Below are 21,233 nucleotides of genomic sequence, written 5' to 3' on the forward strand. Positions count from 1 at the left end.
TAGCATAAAAAAAATTTCCTTTGAAATATGAAAATCGAAATTTTTCGCGATTACAATACTTGACGTATTTCTCACAAGTCAAAACGATGTCATAATAACTAACTTCTAATAAATTTATGATGCAGTCTAAAGAATTATTTAAATCTAGTACTTTAATCTGGAATAAACCTAAAATATTTAAAAACTAAATATAAACATAATATTAAAATAATTTGCATTCGAAAAATTAGAACATAAGGGCAAAAATTCTCACAAATTCCCTTTGTATATTGAAAAGTATTTTCTAAGAAAATAACAATAAAGAATGCAAGATAAATTTTTCACCATCACCGAAGCAATTCCTTAAAGAAACTGGAAATTTAATGCATTTTACGTAGTTTCTATTACTGATGCATATGTACTAACTTTCTTATTCGGCACATATGTTGATTAAGGTACGAGCAATATACAGCATATGTGTTAGTATGCAAACTATAACGTAGCCAAATAGAAGATAAAATAACATTTTAGCAACCAATCCTGTGACGAAGATACCATAGTGAGAAAAACTAATTTCACTCGCTAAATTCAACGCAGGAGAGAATTAGCTTAATTATATCCACAGGGTAAAGGGGGCCCGCTAGTAGTTTGAGTCAAAATACTTGCCATTTTTGCAACAGACCAGATGAGTATACACGATTATATTTCATGCCGTTTCCTGAAAAAGCCGTAACGCTCAGGGGGTTAATGTGGGAATTAACACTTTGGATAGCTATAGAATGAAAATCATGTAGCTTGTAATTAAGTGATTACAGATTGATGTCATAATCAATGAGAAACAGTTGGCCACTTTCAAATGAAAGTTTGAAATTTTTTATTTTAGTCTGCACAGTGTCTCAAAATAGGTGTTATCAAAACAATATCATCTTCTTAACAACAACAACAACAAAAAAAGTTTCATGTACTTTGTTGTTAACCTTATGTCCATGCTTTGACCTACTGTGATGAAAATGTGACCGTAAAAAAAGTCAAAGTTTGACCTTCATAAAGTTCGTGCTTCCACTCATTGTCATCTGGAAGTTTTTCATGAGTAAGGATCAAAGACATGAATAAAGTGTTTGAAAAAGGGGCAGGATATTCTGAAATCTGAGTACTAATTAAAATAATCTAAATCTGGAGAAAAAGATTGTGTATTAAAGAGTTTTTCTTCTTCAGTGCTACTAAAAACAATGGAGATTGTCTAGAGCAGATGTGGGGAACTTTTTAATCATGCGAGAACCGCATTTACATTAGGCAATGATAAAGGAGGCTGCATAAATTGTTATACCTATAAATGCAACTTTTGCGAAATTATAGATTTTGGGTAGTTTTGCATCATATAGATTACTTTATTGCATTATACAGAAATAATGCAAAAAACATTAAGTCATTTATTAAAATAAAAATTTACAATATAAAATATTTTTGTTTTCACATAAGGCTAATAACTTATTATAACATTAATAATTTTTAATAAACAACTGCATATATTTAAATACTATTTCAAATAAAAATGATAAAATAGAAGTATTTTTTAATAAATTTATTACATTATAAACAAAAACAATAGAAAAGTGGGAACTACTCTTATATGTGCCCTCAAGTCGCCAAATTTCTCGCCAACTCGCCAAACATTTTTGGTGAGAAACTCCATGGTGCCATATTACTATCTAAATTTTTTGTCTACATTTCGAACTTTAAGCCTAAAATGTCTCCAAAAATGCACATGCAAAAACCACGTTTTGAGCACACAATTTAAGCTTAAAATCCAAAACAAAAACAAAAAATTTAGATAGCAAAAATGTAAAGTTTCTAACCAAAAGTATTTGACAAGAATCCATGTACACAGTGATATGTTTCAACTTAAAAAAAAACAAAAAAACAAAAAAAACTACGAATTAGAATTGCACAATCTAGGCAGCGAAAGAATCTACGAACTACGCACACCTTGCTTTAATAAATTAATATAACAACAATAAATTTCAAAGAATACCATGTACACAGCATTCTGTTTCAACTTTAAAAAACATCTATGAATTGCACAATCTAGGCACTACGCACTAATGAACAAAATAAACTAACTAAAATAAAATTCAAGCAATTAAAGAAAACAACAATAACGACAGAAATTCATACTAAAAAAACAATTAGCATAACATTCTACAAAATTAGAATAAAATAAAACGCACTTATCATGAATGAATGCTTTTTCGAACAGCAGAAATACCTAATTCATGCCGCCACATAATCACTATCGTATTTATATGACAGCCAGACACACTATCCAGAAAATTCGTACTATGATTCACAAATAAATGTTCAAAACCTTCTTTTCCTAAATCCTTGTAAGATTTCCAACCATCCAAAAAAATAATTGTACAAGGCTCATCAATCCACTCTTTAATACACTGCATCAGCGTTTCCTTACTTCTATCATTTACAGCCACTAAAAATAATCTCCCAGACTCTCTTGCAACCACATCTCTCATAGCAACATAGGTCATTTCAAAACATGCATGATACGAACCAATGAGCAATTAAAACACTCCAGCAAAATAGTATTCAACAGCAAAAGAGTATTCAGCATCAAAAGAGTTGCCATACAACACGCAATTGCGCCAAAAACCAGCGCAGAACACATATCACCACATTTGGTATAACGTATAAGTGTAAAACCGAAAACCAACATAGCAACAGTATGTAAAATAACGTTAAAATTCGATTGAAAGTTTAATTTAGTGGGATATTTGTGTTTGTTTGACTGGAAGTAATTGAATATTTGAATCAAGCTTTGCAAAGTGCAGCCTTAGTAGATCATCAGAGTGAACATCTGTAATTTGCATTTTTAAAACTAGTTTAAATTTTTGTCATTACAGAAAATGTTGACTCGCAGCAGTAAGAATTCCAAAGCAGGAAAGTAAGTGGCATGTATGCTGTCGTAGGCATGGATATTCAATAGCATTTTCCCATATTTATGTCGTATTCTTTTTAGCATCAGAGATTTGAGGATACTGTCTTCCCGCAACTCAAATAATTCCATTCGTAACTCCGTAACAGCTTTGGATATATCTGCTACATGTGGTTCAAATGCCAGTTTCATAGCAAAAGTGTGCTCTTCAAAATCTGAAACTCTTCTTCTATTAAAAAAATCCAAAGACATGTATATATTCATCGAATGTTTTACTTTTACATTTTTGCTCATTCAGCATTTTTGCTAGCTCTAGAAAGTGTTCTGCAGATATATGTGAGCAAGAGAGCAGTGTTTTGAAAAATGTTAATTTTTTTCCCTCAAAGCTTGCATCTTCTGCCACATTTCATATATATGCTTTGTTTTACCTTGCAGACAAATATTTAAATTGTTTTGTTTTGCCATAATATCAGACAAAAACAAAATGCTTCATCTGCTAGATCACATAGTTTTCCCTGTTCTTAATTTATTGTTGTAAAGGTAAAACTTTTATTGACAGTCTTGTTGACACCCAACAAACCTTGCCTTCATATGGTAAATCAACACTGTACGTTTCCTTGTCTAAATTTAGCATCTGCTGAAAATCACAACGACGCATTGCGTTTACGCAAATATAGTTGACAATCGAAATAGTTCTATCAAGAGTGTCATCAAAATGGTTATTTTTGTGCACAGATTTTGCTAATGCAAAATTCAGTGAAATGATATCAATTTTTTCTAAGTTTTACTTTTTAAATAAATCAATGAATCTTTCTTTTTTTACCTCTCATGGAAGGGGCACCATCAGTACAGATACTGACATTTAGTTGAATTGATGGCATAGTTCTCTGAAGTTTTCAAAGTTGTCAACTCTATGATTCTTCCAGTTAGTGTACCTAGTGCAAGAAGTTCTTAGTAATACTGAAAATCTTTAGTTACTGGAAGAATAAAATATAAAACTTGCGCCAAGTTAGTTTTATCAATGCTTTTATCTAAAGCAATTGAAAAATAAATTTCTTCATTTTGTATAATTGTACGAAATTGCTGTGTTACATTTTTAGCTAATTCATGCTGCTGATCTAGTGTAGTTCCTCTTGAAAGAGGCAATTATTTGTATTTATCAACTTTTTCTGGATCTAACATACCTACTGCTTCAACAATACATTCTTTAATTATTTCTACATTATGAAATAGTCTTCCCCTTTTTCTAGGCATATGTGCTATTTTGTAAGTAAAGCAACTGCAACAGTATTTTTCTTTACAAAAGCATTAAAAGATGGCTGTTGATGATGCATTTCATTTTTCAATTTTTGAACTGCAGCTTGTCGAGATTCTCCTTCTAAATTGAAGTATTTGTGTTCTTTATGAGTCAAATAGTGTTTATTTGCATTTGCTTCTTTCAAAGTAGTCAAAACTGTATTGTGCAATTAACGCATCATTTTATCTTTCACAGAAGTAAAGAAATTATCCCACTCTACATTAAGTGTTCTGTTTTCTTCATTTAATTTTCTTCTCATGCAATTTGACATGATGGAGAAAAGACGAATACCAAATAGTATCTTTAAGAAAGTGTATAGTTATTAAAAATACAATAAAACTATGTACAGTCAAAAGTCGTTAATCCGGACTCGTCAGGACTTCGGCAATTCTAGATTATCTATTTTTCCGGATTATAGATCATCAGTTTAAATCTCGTAAGATGGCATGCAGAAATTCTAAAATTAAAAATATGAAACCGTAATTTATGAAATAAAGAACAATTATGATCTAAAGGGTATCAAAATTTACAAAAAAAAAAAAAAAAAAAAAAAGCTTAATATTTATTTGTTTACTTTATTAAACATTTCTTTCAATGTAAGTTGTTTAAGTTGCTTCATTTTATGTGATAATACTTTCTCTTTAATTCTATAAACAGACATAATTTCTTGTTCAGTTACAAAGTCCCGCAGTTCAAGTCCCGTTAATTGCTGTGCCAAGAATACCGACTAACTTGTCAATCGAAATTTTTTCGTTTTCACTAACCTCTCTGTCACATTCTTTATGTCTTTATCCATTTTTTGCAGCAATTCCATTTTTTGTTTGTTGGACATCGAAACATACTTTCGTTTTGTAGATCCTTTGGAAGTTCCAGCATCGGAAATTCTATTTGACATAATCGAAAGTTCAAGTTTACTTTTATAAAATTGCTCTTACAGTCTGCAAAAAATAATCAGTGGGATCCAATTCGAAGATTAAGGAACAACGAAATCATTAACATTAACTGAAATAGATAATTAGATAATTTTAGCTTACACCGACCGTTCTACATTAAACGCGCAGGCGAAAACGTATTCTGCACTTGCGCACACGTATATGCGCAGTAGCAAAGGTCTTAAGTGCACTCGTAAACGCCTATGCGCGTGTGCCAACGCGGCGCATGCGCAGAAAGTTTTTAGCTTTGAGGTCCGGATTATGGGTGTCCGAATTAACAACTTTCGACTGTATTAGTAAAAAACCTTAGAATAAATAAAACAATAACTAGGTTTTCACAATGGCCAATAACAGTACAAGACGAGACAGATACAAGCATGCACAGATAACTACAAATCACCAACTCTGCAACATTCAGAAGAATGCTGAGGGGTGTGGGGCAGAAGGGGAAAAGTAGGTACTGCCTGTCTCTCAGAACAGAACATAACAGACACCGTGCGCTGTCACGGTGTCTAATGGGTGGTGGTTGATATAGTAACATAGTGTATTTCAAATAGAAGGTAAGACATGGCCAAAAATAAGAAAAAAACAGAATTTCTGTTGTTGGATGTTGGCTAACTGAAAAGTGGGTCAAAATGACAATAATTTCAGACTGGGAAAGATTGCTAGAACTGTAACACTGCAGTATTCTAATTCATGTTATGCTCAATAGATGGTAGTACATTATTTAATTCTATTAATTTTTAAATTGTCATAATCTATTAAGTAATATTAATAAATATTAATTAATACAAGAGCTAGAGGCCGCATGTTGCCCACTTCTGGTCTAGAGCATTCCTGTGGAGGAAAAAAATGACCATTCAAATAAAAATAAGTCAAAAATGTAATAAAAGTATTGATGACAGTGATTGGTGGTCAAGAATTTTTCTGTCAGATTAAAGCTTCTTTGAAAATTTAGAGCATATTTCCTAATTGTCATGAATATTTTTATAAATTTTAGAAATACTGTGCTAGTTTTAAGATTTTATGTCTAAATTTATTTTTTATGAGTTTTGCATTTTTTATAAAGGCCCTAAAGTTTTTGTACAAAAGTAGTAAGACTGAAGGTTCTAGTGTGATTGCTGAAATTGTTAAATGTAAGTTTGGAAAGCAAAAATGGAACCTGGCTATATGCAGGCATCAAAAGGTACCTCACAGGTTTTTCTTTTCCTAGTTTGTTGAGGAGGAAAAATAAACTCTTCTTGGAGTTATCAAGAGAAACATAAAGCAGGGTTCTGTAGTTGTCTCAGTTGATTGAAAGGCATGTAACTGTCTTCAAGATGAAGGTTTAATATGCTTTTCAGTGAGTTATAATATGGCATTTAAGAACCCAGTTTTTAGATCTTGCACAAATTTGATAATTAATGTTTGTGGAGCTTGATTAAAAAATCTCTTCATAGAACTGACCACTCATGATTTAATTTTTTTTTTTTTTTTTTGAGATTGACGTCTGAAAGGAATGTGTCATGGTTGAGATGAAGTTTTTGAAAGAAGTATGTGCAAGAATGTGTGTATACAAAAGTAGTGTGATTGCAGGTTCTGGTGTGGTTGTTGAAATTGTTAAAAGCAAGCCCAGAAAAGAAAAATATTGCCATACTAAAAGAATGAATGGAACCTGTCTATATTGAGGCACTGAAATGGGTCTGACTTGTTTTTTCGCTGTCTTGTTGAGGAAAGAATGAAGAAAATATGCTTGAAGTTAAACATAAAGCAGGGTTTTATAATTGTCTCAAATGACTGGAGGTCATGTAAATTGAGTTCAAGATGAAGATTTTATACACTTTTAAACTTTTAAATAATGTGATATTTTCTGGCTTGCAATTTCAAACGTTTGTGGAGCTTCATTAGAAGGTCTCTGCCTGTAATTGACTATCCCTGTAGCATTTCTTTTGAGATTGATGTCTTGGAGAAGTGTGTCATTGATGAGGTGACATTTACCAAAGAAATATGTATATTAAGTGTGTGTGTGTGAATGTAGTATGACTTTAGGTTCTGGTCCGATTACTAAAATTAACGAAAATAAGTTCAGAAAGCAGGAATAGAACTTGGCTATATGGATGTGTTTTTTCAACTCACCTTACTGAAAAATAAATGAAGAAACCTCTGCTCGAGGTTGTTAAGAGAAACTTAAAGCAAGTTTCTATAATTTTATCAAATGGCTGGAAGGCATGTACTTGTTTTGAAGGTGAAGGTTTTAGACATTTTTTCAGTTAGTTGTAGTACAACATTTAAGAACCCTGTTTATAGAGTTCAACAAACAAACTTCATTAAAGGTTTGTGAAGCTTTGTTAAAAGATCTCTGCATAGAACTGCCAATCCATGGTTTCATTTGTCTCAGAATCAATGTCCATCAATCCATCAATGTCTCAGAAGAATGTGTCATGGATGAGGTGAAATTTTTGAAAGAGGTATGTGTAGGAATGTGTGTGTATGAAAATACTGTGATTGCAGGTTCTAGTGTGGTTGTTGAAACTGATGAAAGTAAGCCTAGAAAGCAAAAATATTGTTGTGTGCCTACAGGCTCATAATAGATTGAATGCATACAATTCCGATGATAGGTTGCTAAAATTTATTTTATCAAAAGAAACACTTCAGAGTTCTAAAGTTCAGTTTCCACAAAAAGTGGTTGGTTCACAGTATCACAGAGTACAATTAGTAGGTACACTTCAAACTACTTGCTTGTCGATTTCGCTCCAAATTCGGTGGCGAAAATTAGTTGACAAAACTATTGCCAGCTTAGCAGTATCTTGCCAAATTAACATGGTAGCCATTTATTCAGTGTTAAATAGATTTGCCACTGTATTCTTATTTTTACGGCAGAGCATCATCTCTCTAGATTTTCATGTTACATTATACCGAAAAATACAGCAATTTCATATAGCACTAAAATCATCTATCTATGTACAAAATTAGTAACGATATAACCATAGTAAAGAAACGGATAGAAGTTCTTTATGTGGCGCACTAAAAATGGTTTGACTCATTTTTACCCCTAAAGTGTTTAAAGAAAGAATGAAAAAAACTGTTCTTGAAGTTATTAAGTGATATATAAAGCAGGGTTCTGTAATTGTTTTCAAGGTGAAGGGCTCGTACAACTTTCAGTCAGTCATTGTATGACTTTTGAGAACTGTGTTTCAGTTAAAGATTTGTGGAGCTACATTAAAAGATCTGAAATGAATTAAAGAAATGAATGATCAGGACTACCATTCATTTGCCCTACAGTTTACCAAGAGCTGTACATAGAGTTCCTTCTTTACAATATGCTAACAAGATAGCAAGGCTTACAACATCGTTTAAATAACAGTGGTCGTAATATTAGAGAAATAACTTCTGCTCTTAATAGAGTTCTGTTTCCTTTATTTTATTTTTGCCATACCTGACATATCTTCAAAATACAAAGTTGCCTGTTTTGTTTTCACTAAAAAAAAAAAAAAAAAAAAGAAGAGTAACTAAGATCATGGGAAATGTGATAAAAAATGAGGTCAGAAAAAGTTAATCTCCCAATATTTTAGAAGTAAACTGAAAAACAAAACAATAAGATGGATGATCACTTTTAACCTAAATCCAGACATTACAGCAATTTTCTTTGATGTGCATTAGATTGTCCAGGAGTTCCTGTGGTAACAAAATTTATTAAAGATGAGTAACACCTTGAAGCTGCAGTGATGCAAGTTACCATCCTAATGCATTCCATACATGTTCTATCAAATTGAAATCTTAGTATGTGGGGCCCTATCTGCTGGATTGCTTTTCTCTCAAGATAATGCACTGGTGGATCATAATGGGCATGAGAATCATCGTTTATTGTTAGAAGATTATTGCCAATTTTATATATAAACAGTGGGCCATAAAGATCAAGAACTTCATTTCTCAACATTCCAGCTTTCATAGTTAGTTGCATTGGTAAAAATGTGCAGGTCAGAGTGGCCATTCAGGATGGTGCCTACTCATACTATGATTTCATATCCTTTGTGCTGATGCATTACTACTGCAAACAAGCAACAAGCACATTTTACAGCTTGAGTTTAAGAGATATAGAACATGAATTTTTTTCATATAGTCTTCTTTAATGCAATTTATCACTCTTAATTCATTTGGCTAGTCAACTTCCTATAGCCCTTTGCAGTCTTAACTTATGCCATTTTTTCTATTTCTTTTAGAAATCGTTGCCAAATTACAGTCCTAAATGGTTAATCTGTTGTCACATGTTTTTGACCTTGACCTGTTTATCTGCATACATCAGCAGTACCTTAAACCGTTTTTAGGTTCTTGACATAGCATTTTTGGCTACTTTTAAGTCCATATAGACCTATGAAAGAGTCTGACTTCTATTCTCCCAACTGCACATTGCTCCTCACAATACATCAGATGCCTTCTAAACAATGTGTTAAACCTTTAACATACAAAAATGTTACCCAGTTACTTGTGGTCTTTGGAATTAGAGTTTGAAGCACCTCCTTGCACGTCTTTCCACAACTGCTAAAAGAAGGTGGCAAAATTTTTGAATATTTCGGTGTAAAGAAGGTGAATCCCAACATTGATCTTGAGTTACCAGCCATCTTTCATTAGACTTAAATTAACAGGATGTAACATAAGCACTTTTTAATGGTTTTTCCTTTAATTTTTATCGCATGCATATTATGAGTGTAAAATATAACTAGTTCAAAAAATTATGTTTATAATTTAATGTTAACTACTTGAAAATTTTAGGGAGTTAGTTTTATAATTAAACTTGTTTTATGTGATTAATAATAGTGATGCAGCAGTTGCATAGATTATTGCTTTAATTTATTCAGTTGTGTTGGTCCTTAAACGTTTTCATTGAGGGTCTTTAAAAATTGTTAATTTCCATTTAATGAAATGTGAACGCATACTGTTTGGAATATTGAAAGTTATTCAATCAGATGTATTTCTCATTAGTTAATTTGAAAGAACAGAAAGACTGCATGCATATTTGGATATTTTTATAATATTTGGAGCCCTCAAAGGATAGGCATATTATTGATCCCCCAAAGGATTCCCTAATATTTGCATTAATGAAAACTTGGGTATACTTTTATAAGCTTGAAATGAAGAATTTGTCATTGGAATGATTTCGCATAGGAATTTTTTGAAAAATGATATTTAAAAGGTGATTGCTTTTTTGAAAAGCAGCATATAATAAACAGTTACTTTGGATATGTATAAAATTAAATATGTCTTATGTTCAAACCAATTCATAATTTAATGAGTATTTTCAGTCAAACCTACATATGTAGTGTTGACCTCTTCACTCCCGATGTCAAGAAATGAATCCCCTATGTGCCCATGACCTTGGAGGAGTGAGTGCCACTCAATGCCTGAGTGTATTTTGGAACTATGCCTAACACGTGAAAAAAATTCCTATAAATAAGCTCTATAAAATAAGCTATTTTATCTAAATTTTTAGATTTTTGTATATGTTATTTAAACGCTGTTTCTTATACTATAAATGGAAAAATACTAATACCTAAAATAAAAATAAAAATTAAGAATAAGTGCAGTATTAATAATAATGATTATATTCCCAAACTTAAATTATTTCTGTATAATAATGAAGTAAAAAACTTGAGAATTTAAATATCAGTGCTTATGATATTGTTACAAAATGTACAGGTGCGGTGAGATGGCTTCCCTGCAAAGTAGTTTTAGGATTGCCATAAAATGGTAAAGGGATAGCAGGGTTGCTCCATTTGGTGAGAAATCACACATTTGGTGACAAAATTGGCAACATACCATGGACGGATGGAGAACTTTCTGGAACAAGTTCTTACTGGTTTAGCCCAGTAGCCAAAATCTATATAAACCCTGCTGATCTGCAGTCAGTTAATGTGTCTCAGTGAGTGTGTGTGTCTCGTCTAGCGAGCTGATAGTCAGTCATTGAGTGAGTGTCTCGAAGTCAAGCACTGAGGTAATCGTCGATTGCATCGAGAGAGTCTTCTAGTGCATCGTCGTGTTTTGTTTTAGACTGTGCTGAGTCGAGAGCTATACTCTTGTGTATTGTCGAGTGCATCGCGTGGAGAGTATCAGGAGTACGTGGAGTTCTGAGAACAACCAAGCAGAGTTGGGACCTGTACTCAGGTGCTTTGCAATGAAGCTGTCTCCACCGTTATTGCCTGATAGTGTGAAGGCTTTGTTGCTGATTGTGTCAGCACGTTTATAACAGTTCGATGACTGTAACGTGATTTTGGAGCTGATTAACTTTGGCTAAATAAAGTGTGTTTCGATACTTCATCAAGTGTCGTCATTATTCACTCCAAATCTATGAACCCCGTAACAACTGGTGTCAGGAAGAGAAAAACGCAACAACTGGTGTCAGGAGTGGGTTTTGCGAGTGAATGCCAGTGACCTGCCTGAAGAAAAAAACCATGGCGGAGGAAACGAAGACTTTGATGGACTTCTTAGCCGAGATGAGAGCTGGATATCAAAAGATCAAGGCTGAGTTGAAAGCCGTACTGAAGGAGATGAAAGCTACAATGGAAGAGAAGAATTAAATGCCGGCCCAGAAAAGGTGCAAGAGCAACTCCGACAGGTAAAAGGGGAGCTTACAGAAGAAACTAGAGCCATAAAAGACGATGTGGAAATGAGAGAAGTGGCATCTGAAGAATCAAAGGATGAAGAAATGAAGGAAGTAGCTAATGAACTGCCTGAGAAAGATCAAGACATGATGGATGAAACATCTAATGGGATTAAAGGAAAACGACAAAAACATGAAGAAATAAAAGACGGGAAAGAAGCTTTTGATTCACAAGAGCCTGAAGTGGAAGAAAGTGAAAATGCGACTGTTAAGTTCGTGAAAAATGATAGTGAGGTTATGAAGTCGCAGTTAGCGAGTATTGAACCATCTGAAAATGCATGTGATGCAGAGATGAGAGAAGTTGATGTGCAGCTTAAGCAATGTGCACGAGTATTGCAAGAAAATTCACCTACTCTGCAAACTAAGTGTGTCGCTCCTAATACAGATTATGCAGACACGGACTTGCTAACCAGGATGCTTGCGTTTGCAAGGTATCAGGCTCTGTTCATGACTCTGATGCAGAATTGAAGCTGGTTTCCAGGAAACGCTGGAAAATGAACATGTACCAGCTGCTGAAAATACTGAGGTGAGCTGTATGCATGTTGCAAAGGAACTACAGAGTGGTGAACAAACTGTTTCACATCTTCCTGTGGATGACAAGTCTGAAAGGACTGAATCTTCAGACTGTGATATGCAAAACAGAAACACATCTGAGAACTGCAGTGGAAAGGTATTTGACCCTGGTATGTTTTTATGAAAAAACTGAGACTGAATTTTATTTTGTAAAATAACTTTAATTTGTAAAATTTTAAATTGTTATGTGTTTAATTTTTGTATATAACTTGTACATAGTGTAAATATTTGTTTCTTTAGTTATGTTATTTGTTTGTTTTATTACATTTTGTTTGTATCTTATTATGCTTCTGACCAAGGGTTGTATTGTTTGGGACGTGCAGTCCTTGGGAGGGGGCAGTGTTCCGAAATGTACAGGTGCGGTGAGATGGCTTCCCCGCAAAGTAGTTTTAGGGTTGCAATAAAATGGCAAGGGATAGCAGGGTTGCCAAATTTGGCAAGAAATCGCCCATTTGGCGACGAAATTGGCGATATACCATGGGCGGATGGAGAACCTTCTGGAATGAGTTCTTACCGGTTTAGCCCAGAATGTTCTTGAACACAAGCCAAAATCTATATAAACCCTGCTGGTCCGCAGTCAGTTAGTGTGTCTCAGTGAGTGTGAGTGCTTTGTCTAGCGAGCTGATAGTCAGTTATTGAGCGAGTGTTTCGAAGTCTAGCGCCGAGGTGGTCGTCGAGCACATTGAGAGAGTCTTTTAGTGCATCGTCGAGTTTTGTCTTAGACTGGGCTGAGTCGAGAGCTATACTCTTGTGTATCGTCGAGTGCATCGTGTGGAAAGTATCGAGAGTACGAGGAGTTCCGAGAACAACCTAGCAGAGTTGGGAGCTGTACTCGGGTGCTTTGCAGTGAAGCTGTCTCCACTGCTATTGCCTGACAATATGAAGGCTGTGTCGCTGATTGTGTCAGCACGTTTATAACAGTTCGATGACTGTAACGTGATTTTGGAGCTGTCCTGATTAACATTGGCTAAATAAAGTGTGTTTCGATACTTCATCAAGTGTCGTCATTATTCATTCCAAATCTACGAATCCGGTATGAACGTGAAGGAAGAAAATAACGTAACAACTGGTGTCAGGAAGCGAAAAACGCAACAATATCCTACTGCCTTATTTATCTAATTTGCATGCCAACTGTACTGATCACTTATGGTGCCAAAAATAGGTATTATGAATGGGTTCTCGATTCATAATGCACTTGATCCAAGCTTAATGGGATACGTTAAACTGACAGAATTTTCCCTGTCATATCCAAACTTTTTCTTCAGAATTTTTCAAATTATGACCATTACATGAATTTAAAAAAGTGTGTGAAATAACTGAGAAATTATCTAAAAAAAACTCATTTGTGCAATATTTTTTGCAAACAGAAACAAATATTAACACCTTACTTAGCACCATAATAAATCACATTTAAACAAAAAAACAAAAAAATAAAATTGTTGTCATTAAACCCTTGCTTTCAGCATATCATATATGATACAGCTGTTTTCCTCCATTGGCCCACTGTATGAAATAAGCGAGGTGTTACTAACACTGAATATAATTTTTGCAACTGGAAAAAATTTACAGCCTTGAATGTTCAATGGAGTAAATATTTTTTTTGGTCATTTATCATTCAAATAAATAAGTACTGATGATACAAATATTAATGAATGAATGGTTTGAGACCAAGCTTCGATAATATTTGAAATCTGTTGGATTATCAAATGATGAAAAAATTTTCTTTATTATTGACAACTGTTTCAGCATAGCTACAGCTTTAAAATTTTCAGATATCACTATCAAAAAATGATAATTTGCCAACTATATGAAGAAATGATAAATGAATAATGAATATGATAGAGCTGAAATCTATCATTACATTGACAGTGCCCCAGCTATCAATAAAATTAACAGATGGTGAAATCTGTAGCATGATTTTAAATCCAGAAAATATTACCACCAGTAATGAAGGTTGGCAAAGAAGTTGTTTAGAGTGAAAAGATTTCCATTGACAATTTAGTGCAAATTCTTAATATGGCAATTAAAGTAAAGTGACCACATTTTCATTGAGACAAAGCGGGACAAATGGAATGAAAAGAAAACTGTAATTTAGTTATGAAAGCAGACTAATAATTCAAAAAAATATTTTTGTATACATTCATATACTTGTCTATAAATATACAAAAATATATTTATTATTAACTATTGGTAACTATAAAAATATTTGTAAAAACAATAATTTAAATATTATGTTTTTTAATGAATTTAAAATTTTATTTAAAAAAATTATGATTTTCTTTCACGGTAATATTTTTTATCCGAATGAATACTTTGCAATAGATTCGAATCATTTATTAAAATGTCGTGAAATTTCTCACACGAATTGGTCAAATTATAATTTACGCTTAGTACAGATTTTAAAGTTTTTTAATGTTTAATTAACATTTTTTTCAATTGGCCATATTTATTGATGCTAGAAAAAACACGTTCTGTTGCTGCATTTGTTCCTGGAAGGGAAAGCGCGTGTTCTACAATTTTCAAAATATTTTCGTAGGGAATATTATTCTGTTTAAAATGAAGGAGTAACTCCGTCCATTTTTTTTGTCTGTTTCCACATTTGCAGACAACCAAAATTTAATTTTTTAATCAGTAACATACAGTGGATGGACAAAAATATGGAAACACCTTGTGAAATGCATGTTTGAAAAGAAAGATTGATTTTAATGAAATAAATCGCTGGCGATTTTGACTACTGACGCCACCTATACAACTTCGTAAATGTGTTAAACAGTTCAGTTGTTGTCAGAGTACTGTTATGTGAGGTTGTCATTGCATAATGTCAGAGTTAACAGACTTCGAACGTGGGCAAATTGTTGGAGCACATATGGTTGGTGCTTCCGTAAGCAAGGTAGCCGAGGTGTTTAGTGTTTCAAGAGGTACTGTATCGAAGGTTTATTCCGCATATTTGAAAAGCGGAAAAACATCATCTGCTAAATCACAGCGCGGACGAAAGTGTGTCCTGAGTGATCGTGACAGACGATCATTAAGGGCAATTGTGACGAAAAATAAGAAGACCACAGCTGCAAAAGTTACTGCTGAAATGAATGTTGTGTTACCGAACCCTGTGAGTACTAAAACAATTAGAAGTGAGCTTCATAAACAGGAAATTGCTGGCCGTGCTGCAACTGAGAAGCCACTCATCAGTGATGCTAATGCCTGTAACAGGAAAAGGTGGTGTTTAAGTCATAAAGCCTGGACTATAGAGCGGTGGAAGCGAGTATTATGGTCTGATGAGTCCTTTTTCACATTGTTTCCCACTTCTGGCCGAGTTTACGTCTGGAGAACGCCATCTCAAGCCTATAATACAGACTGCTTGTTGCCAAGAGTGAAACATGGCGGGGGTTCTGTTATGGTTTGGGCAGCCATATCGTGGTTCTCTGCTAGCCCCATGATAACTGTGTCAGGGTACATGACTGCCAAGACTTATGTGAACATTTTAGCCGATCAAGTTCATCCCATGGTACAAACTTTGTTCCCCGATGGTGATGGTGTCTTCCAAGACGACAAAGCCCCTGTTCACACAGCTCACATTGTCCAGGACTGGTTTTCTGAGCACGAAGATGAGTTGTCCCATCTCCCCTGGCCACCACAGTCACCAGACCTGAATATTATCAAACCTTTGTGGTCTACATTGGAACGGAAAATGCGTTCTCGTTATCCACCGCCAACATCGTTATCTGAACTTGTCACCATTTTGCAGGAAGAATGGTATAATATTCCCTTGGCAAACATACAGGAATTGTATTTATCCATTCCAAGAAGACTGCAAGCAGTTTTGGATGCCAATGGGTTTCCTACACCATATTAAGCAAAGAAACATGTTTTTTTAAAGGTGTTTTCATATTTTTGTCCAACCCCTGTATCTTTTTACCAATGACGCCTCATTAAAAGATCATTTTCGCAAATATTATTTTTTGAAAAATGTTTACTAATATATTAAAGAGATTTTTCCTCATATTCCCATAAAATCTCCTTTTTTAAAGTTGCCCTATGAAATTTTTTAATATCCTCAAATTTAATGGTCTGTTCTTCAAGATATTCCAAGCCGTTATTATAAAAATTTCTGACTTCTTTCAGAAAATCAGGTCGTTTAATTGCACTTTGTTCTTCCAACCTAGTTGTTCTTCCTACCTTTCGAATAACTTAAAGAACGTAAAGGTCATCGATTCTTTCTCTCAATTTTTGTTTTTAAATTATTGATTTCATTTGACACTTTCATAATTGAAATTTTGTCCCTTTAATAATTTTCACAACATTGTGAAATAATGTAGCTTGGTTGTGGATGAACTGAAACCAAATTTGTGATCCGTCATTTTCAAAAAAGAGCTGCAATATTCTTGGACATTTATCTTGTGATAAAAAGTATGATTTGAGTGGTTCGTATATTTTTAATATATTTGCTACAGCTGGTCAGCTAGCCATCATGTTTTGCTGTAACCAATAATTCTTTTATATTCAATTTTTGCACTTTCACAAAAATCCTTTAAACTTTCAACACGCATAATATATATATATAATATATAAATACGAATAAATTTTTGCAATGATATTTTTAACATCAACTGGGAATAAGTCAGGGGCTGTTTGAATAGTATTGTGTAGAATGTGTGCTGCACAACATACTCCAATAATTTTTTGGTTGAAATGTTCGTTAAGTTTCGTAAAATCGTTATTGTTGCCTCTTCTAACCTTTCCACCAAAATTTGCATTACTGTTATCCTCACAATAGGCAATAATTTTATTGTTCAAATTATTCTTTTTTAAAATAATACTTATTGAATCAAAAATTATTTATGAAGTTTCACCCGGCAATGAAAGAAAATCTAATATTCTAATTTTAATTCCTGTTTCTGAATCAAAAAGGTCTAACAATTGTGGGAAATAATTTTAAATCTCTGTGGTTGGAAGCATCATAATATATGGATATAAATGTGCATTTAATCTAATTCTTTCTGCAATTGTCAAAACGAATGTGGTAAAAAACATTACAAGTAATTGCTTCGGTTTTTGTTTTTTGCACCTGCAAATTTTTTATCATGCAATGTTTTGATCATTTGTGACGTACAATCAATTGATCTGAAATTTTGATTGTGGTTTATGGTGTGGAAAGCAAATAGCCCTTCAGCCTTCAGCTAATGCTAGCTGCTCCTCCGTTGACAATACATATTCCTTGACAAGACGTAACAACAATGATCGAAAGTTTTTATTTCTTTATATTCACTATAATAATTAATAAATAATAGGTAATATATTTTTACAGTACATTTAAAATAAGAAATGCAGATGTTTTTTAAAAAGCGAGACATTTTAAAATATCGGTGGGACGCGGGACAGTCCTCCAAAAAGCGGGATGTGTGGTCTCTTTAAATTAAAGGCCTTTAACAATTGAACTATGTAATTAAACAAGAAAATTCTTATAAAGTATTAGCACAAAAGCAAAATTGGTTAAATAATGTACATTAGAAAAGGTGCTTAATGAAGCAAAATAAACATTACCATTAAGCCTTTATTGTAAATTTTGGTTCCCTTAAAATCATAAATGCCTCATTATTTGACAAGCAACCATTTCATACTTTTACTTTTATAGCATATACTTGCCATGTTATTAGATGTAAATTAATGGTTTGGAATTGCCAGGATTTCAATAATTCTGAATCCTGAACTTAGTACTGTAATATAATGTTCATTATGTGGTATAAATAGTTCATTTACATATTTTTTTTAACTGTTTAACTTTCATGGTAAAAAAAGCTATTGCTCTTAATTTATAAATGAAATTCTTTTTTTTTTTTTTTTTTTTTTTTTTTTTTTTTTTTTTTTTTCAGACCGAAAGATGCTCTAAGGGCTATAAGAAAAAGATTATTGCAGAATGCTGGGAAAAACTATACAGTCGTATTGTATACGTTAACAGTAAGTGTTTGAAAATTGATGCAAGAAAAAATTATGTAAGAACATAGCAGTATGCTACATTAACATATATTTTTGTTGAAAAGCAAATTTAAGTTACTCAGCTTTTTCTGCATGTGCAATAATGCTTTTTATAGTTATTACACATAGGTCACATTGTGAATCTCTGCAAATAATTTTTTTTTAGATAATTCTCTGCTTTTGGATATATATTCCACTATTTCTAACAAATAATGTTGAATATGTATGGTAAATATACATTAAAAATTTACTTGTCCTTTGGTTTTCAGAGTCTCATTTCAAATTTTAAATGTATTATAAGCTCAAACTGGTTTATTTACAATTCACACAAAGCAAATAGAAATAGATGTGTAAGATTAGCGTTTCTTGAGATTTTTCTTGAATGCAAAATGAGAAAACTGCAAAGAAAAGGAGGCTGAAGGATACCGAATTTTTGTAATAAACTTCAAATTTCAGTTCTAGCCCTTATAATTGCTAATAGTATGCACACACTGAATGTAATGACAGAAATAGCATAAAAATTCATTCTATGGAATGTGGTACTTGAAAACAATGTATTATGTTTCTGTTTTAATTTAAGAGCATAAAAATGATTTAAAAATTACTTTCACTGTTGGAAATGCAGTTTTGTCTATAGTAAATGTTTTCATGCATTTTTATAAAAGAACTTTTGTTCTTCAAAATATTTCCCTCTCTCTCTCTCTCTCTCTGCTATGTATCTGCCTTATTTTTGCATTACTTTCATTTTGGGTTTGAATTGTGTCACAGCTCCATGTATTAGTGAAGGGAATGCGAATATATACTTTTCTTTCTTTGTTTTTTCTTTTCTTTTTCAAAATTATTTTATATGTCATGCCTGTTAAAACTGAAATATTGTAATCTTGAGTTTCTTGTTTGTAAGTGGTTTGTAAGCAATCATTAGTTAGTGTGACCACTGACACTCTTTATTGAAATTGAAAGTGAAGTTGCAGGTTTTATGTTATCTCATGCAAAAGGAGCAAAATTGTTTTTGTTAAAATAGAACTTCAGCTTTGTCTACACTTTTTAGAGAAGAAAATGTTTTAGAATGGATGATTTTAGAAGAGGAAGCTCCTATGTCGCATTGACTAATGATGAAATTATATTGAGTGTATTAAACCCAGTTGAGAAAAATTCATTTACTGAGTTTCATAATGTGGAAACAATAATTATTTTTGATGAGGGTTAAACAGTAGGCCCAAGCAATGTAAACATTTTAGAAAGAGAAAAATTGTAACACACCAGGCGATAATTGGCGAATTTGGCAGTACATGGACACCAAGTTTGTGCAATTCTTTGACTTGTTATTTTGTCTTTTTGTAGTGTCGATTTTTGCGCGAAATATTGCCACTACACAAATCCAAAATAACAAGTCAAAGAATTGCAAAAACTCGGTATCCATGTACACATCGACCTATTCTCATTTAAAAAACATCAGAGAATTGCACAAACTAGGCATTGCGCATTCCCTTAACTTTGTCCATGTCCACGTCAATCAGTATTCACTTAAAAAGTCAAAGCAGCAGTCAATAAAAATATATAATCTCAGTAAACTACATTATAAATCAAACAATGAAATAACATAAAAAAGGAAATTTATCTTAGCGCTACACAAAGAAAATATCCACTTACCTTTTTTACAAATTTCCCTGTCTTCAGTCAAACAAAATTCCGTAACAGCATCCAAAAACTTCCTAAAATTATCTGAACTAGAATCTGTATACTGGCATTGCCACATAAATTCACAAAAATAAGAGTAAAAAATATCCTTCGTAATGTAGGTCTCTTCCAGCGTTCGACCTTACGCATTTCCTTCCTACAAATAGGACACTTATAATGGCAACTAAGTAAACCTTCATTTACACACCAGTCAATTAAGGCTTTTTCTCTTTTCTTTCCAAATCGTGCAGAAACTTCAAATTAATTTTACAACATTCAGCTATTTTACAGTGTAAACCACAAAATAACGTACTTTATATTTAAAATTCGTCCCATCATTCAAATTGACAGCAATCACACAGCCAATTACATCATAATTGGGTTTCCATAACATTAAAGTACTCAGGTTACCATAAATGAAACACCAACTTGGCAATAAATGAAACAACTTAGCCATAATCCAAGGGAATCAATCTGCTCTAACCTCATTTGGCTATTGATTGGACAAATTGGTAATAACTAAGTTTGTGTTTGCTTATTGTCTTATATATTAGACTACCTCTATATCTAAGATGAACAGATAATTTTAATTTTATTAGTTATTTACTATTAGAAATATTTTTTTAAAGTATCATTTTTGTGGTTATTTATGTACATTGCATTACAAAACCAGTTATGTTTATTATAATGTGTATGGAATTGATAATGAAAAATAGTAGGCCATACTATTTTCAAGATGAAAAATATTAGGCAACTAATAATCAGTTGCAAAATTCCACAATTTTTTTCCTCTGACTATTCAAGTGAATAGAAGTACTTCAGCATATCATGTAACTGTCAAATTTTATTGAAAAGTGTGAGATTTCAGCAATTTTTTAAAATATGATAAATTAGCTAACAAGATTTCATCACTTTGGCAGATTAAAATGTCATCTATGTATATGTTCAACAATTATAACAAAAAATTTCATGATAATCAACAAGATCTTTTTTACAGTATGAAACTGATAATTGTGCTATGAAAAAATTCTTTGCTTGAAAAAAAGTGACCTTATAGGAAAACAAATAGTGCTTTTTAATACTAATAGATAAAAAGAGTACTATTTCATGAATAAACCCTCAATCCAACATTCTTGTTCCTCTATAATACAGAGATAGTAGTTCCAATATTTCAAATGACAAAGGTTAAAATTAAACATTTTCCCCAAATTCTATGTCGGGGGA

General features: G+C 32.7%; 1 protein-coding gene across 2 annotated transcripts in view; it reads left to right on the forward strand.

The window, feature by feature from the left end:
* Nucleotides 1-21,233, forward strand: part of LOC118181515 (TOM1-like protein 2) — a 92,368-nt gene that overhangs the window by 9,473 nt on the left and 61,662 nt on the right. For both annotated transcript variants that reach the window (XM_035350672.2, XM_085810837.1), the window contains exon 3: nucleotides 18,230-18,314. In XM_035350672.2, the coding sequence (XP_035206563.1) occupies nucleotides 18,230-18,314 (85 nt within the window). The remainder of the gene's footprint in view (nucleotides 1-18,229; nucleotides 18,315-21,233) is intronic.

Source organism: Stegodyphus dumicola, chromosome 2 (genome assembly GCF_044657685.1).
Source record: "Stegodyphus dumicola isolate Sdum_Otavi_A_Nest chromosome 2, ASM4465768v1".
Classification (NCBI taxonomy): domain Eukaryota; kingdom Metazoa; phylum Arthropoda; class Arachnida; order Araneae; family Eresidae; genus Stegodyphus; species Stegodyphus dumicola.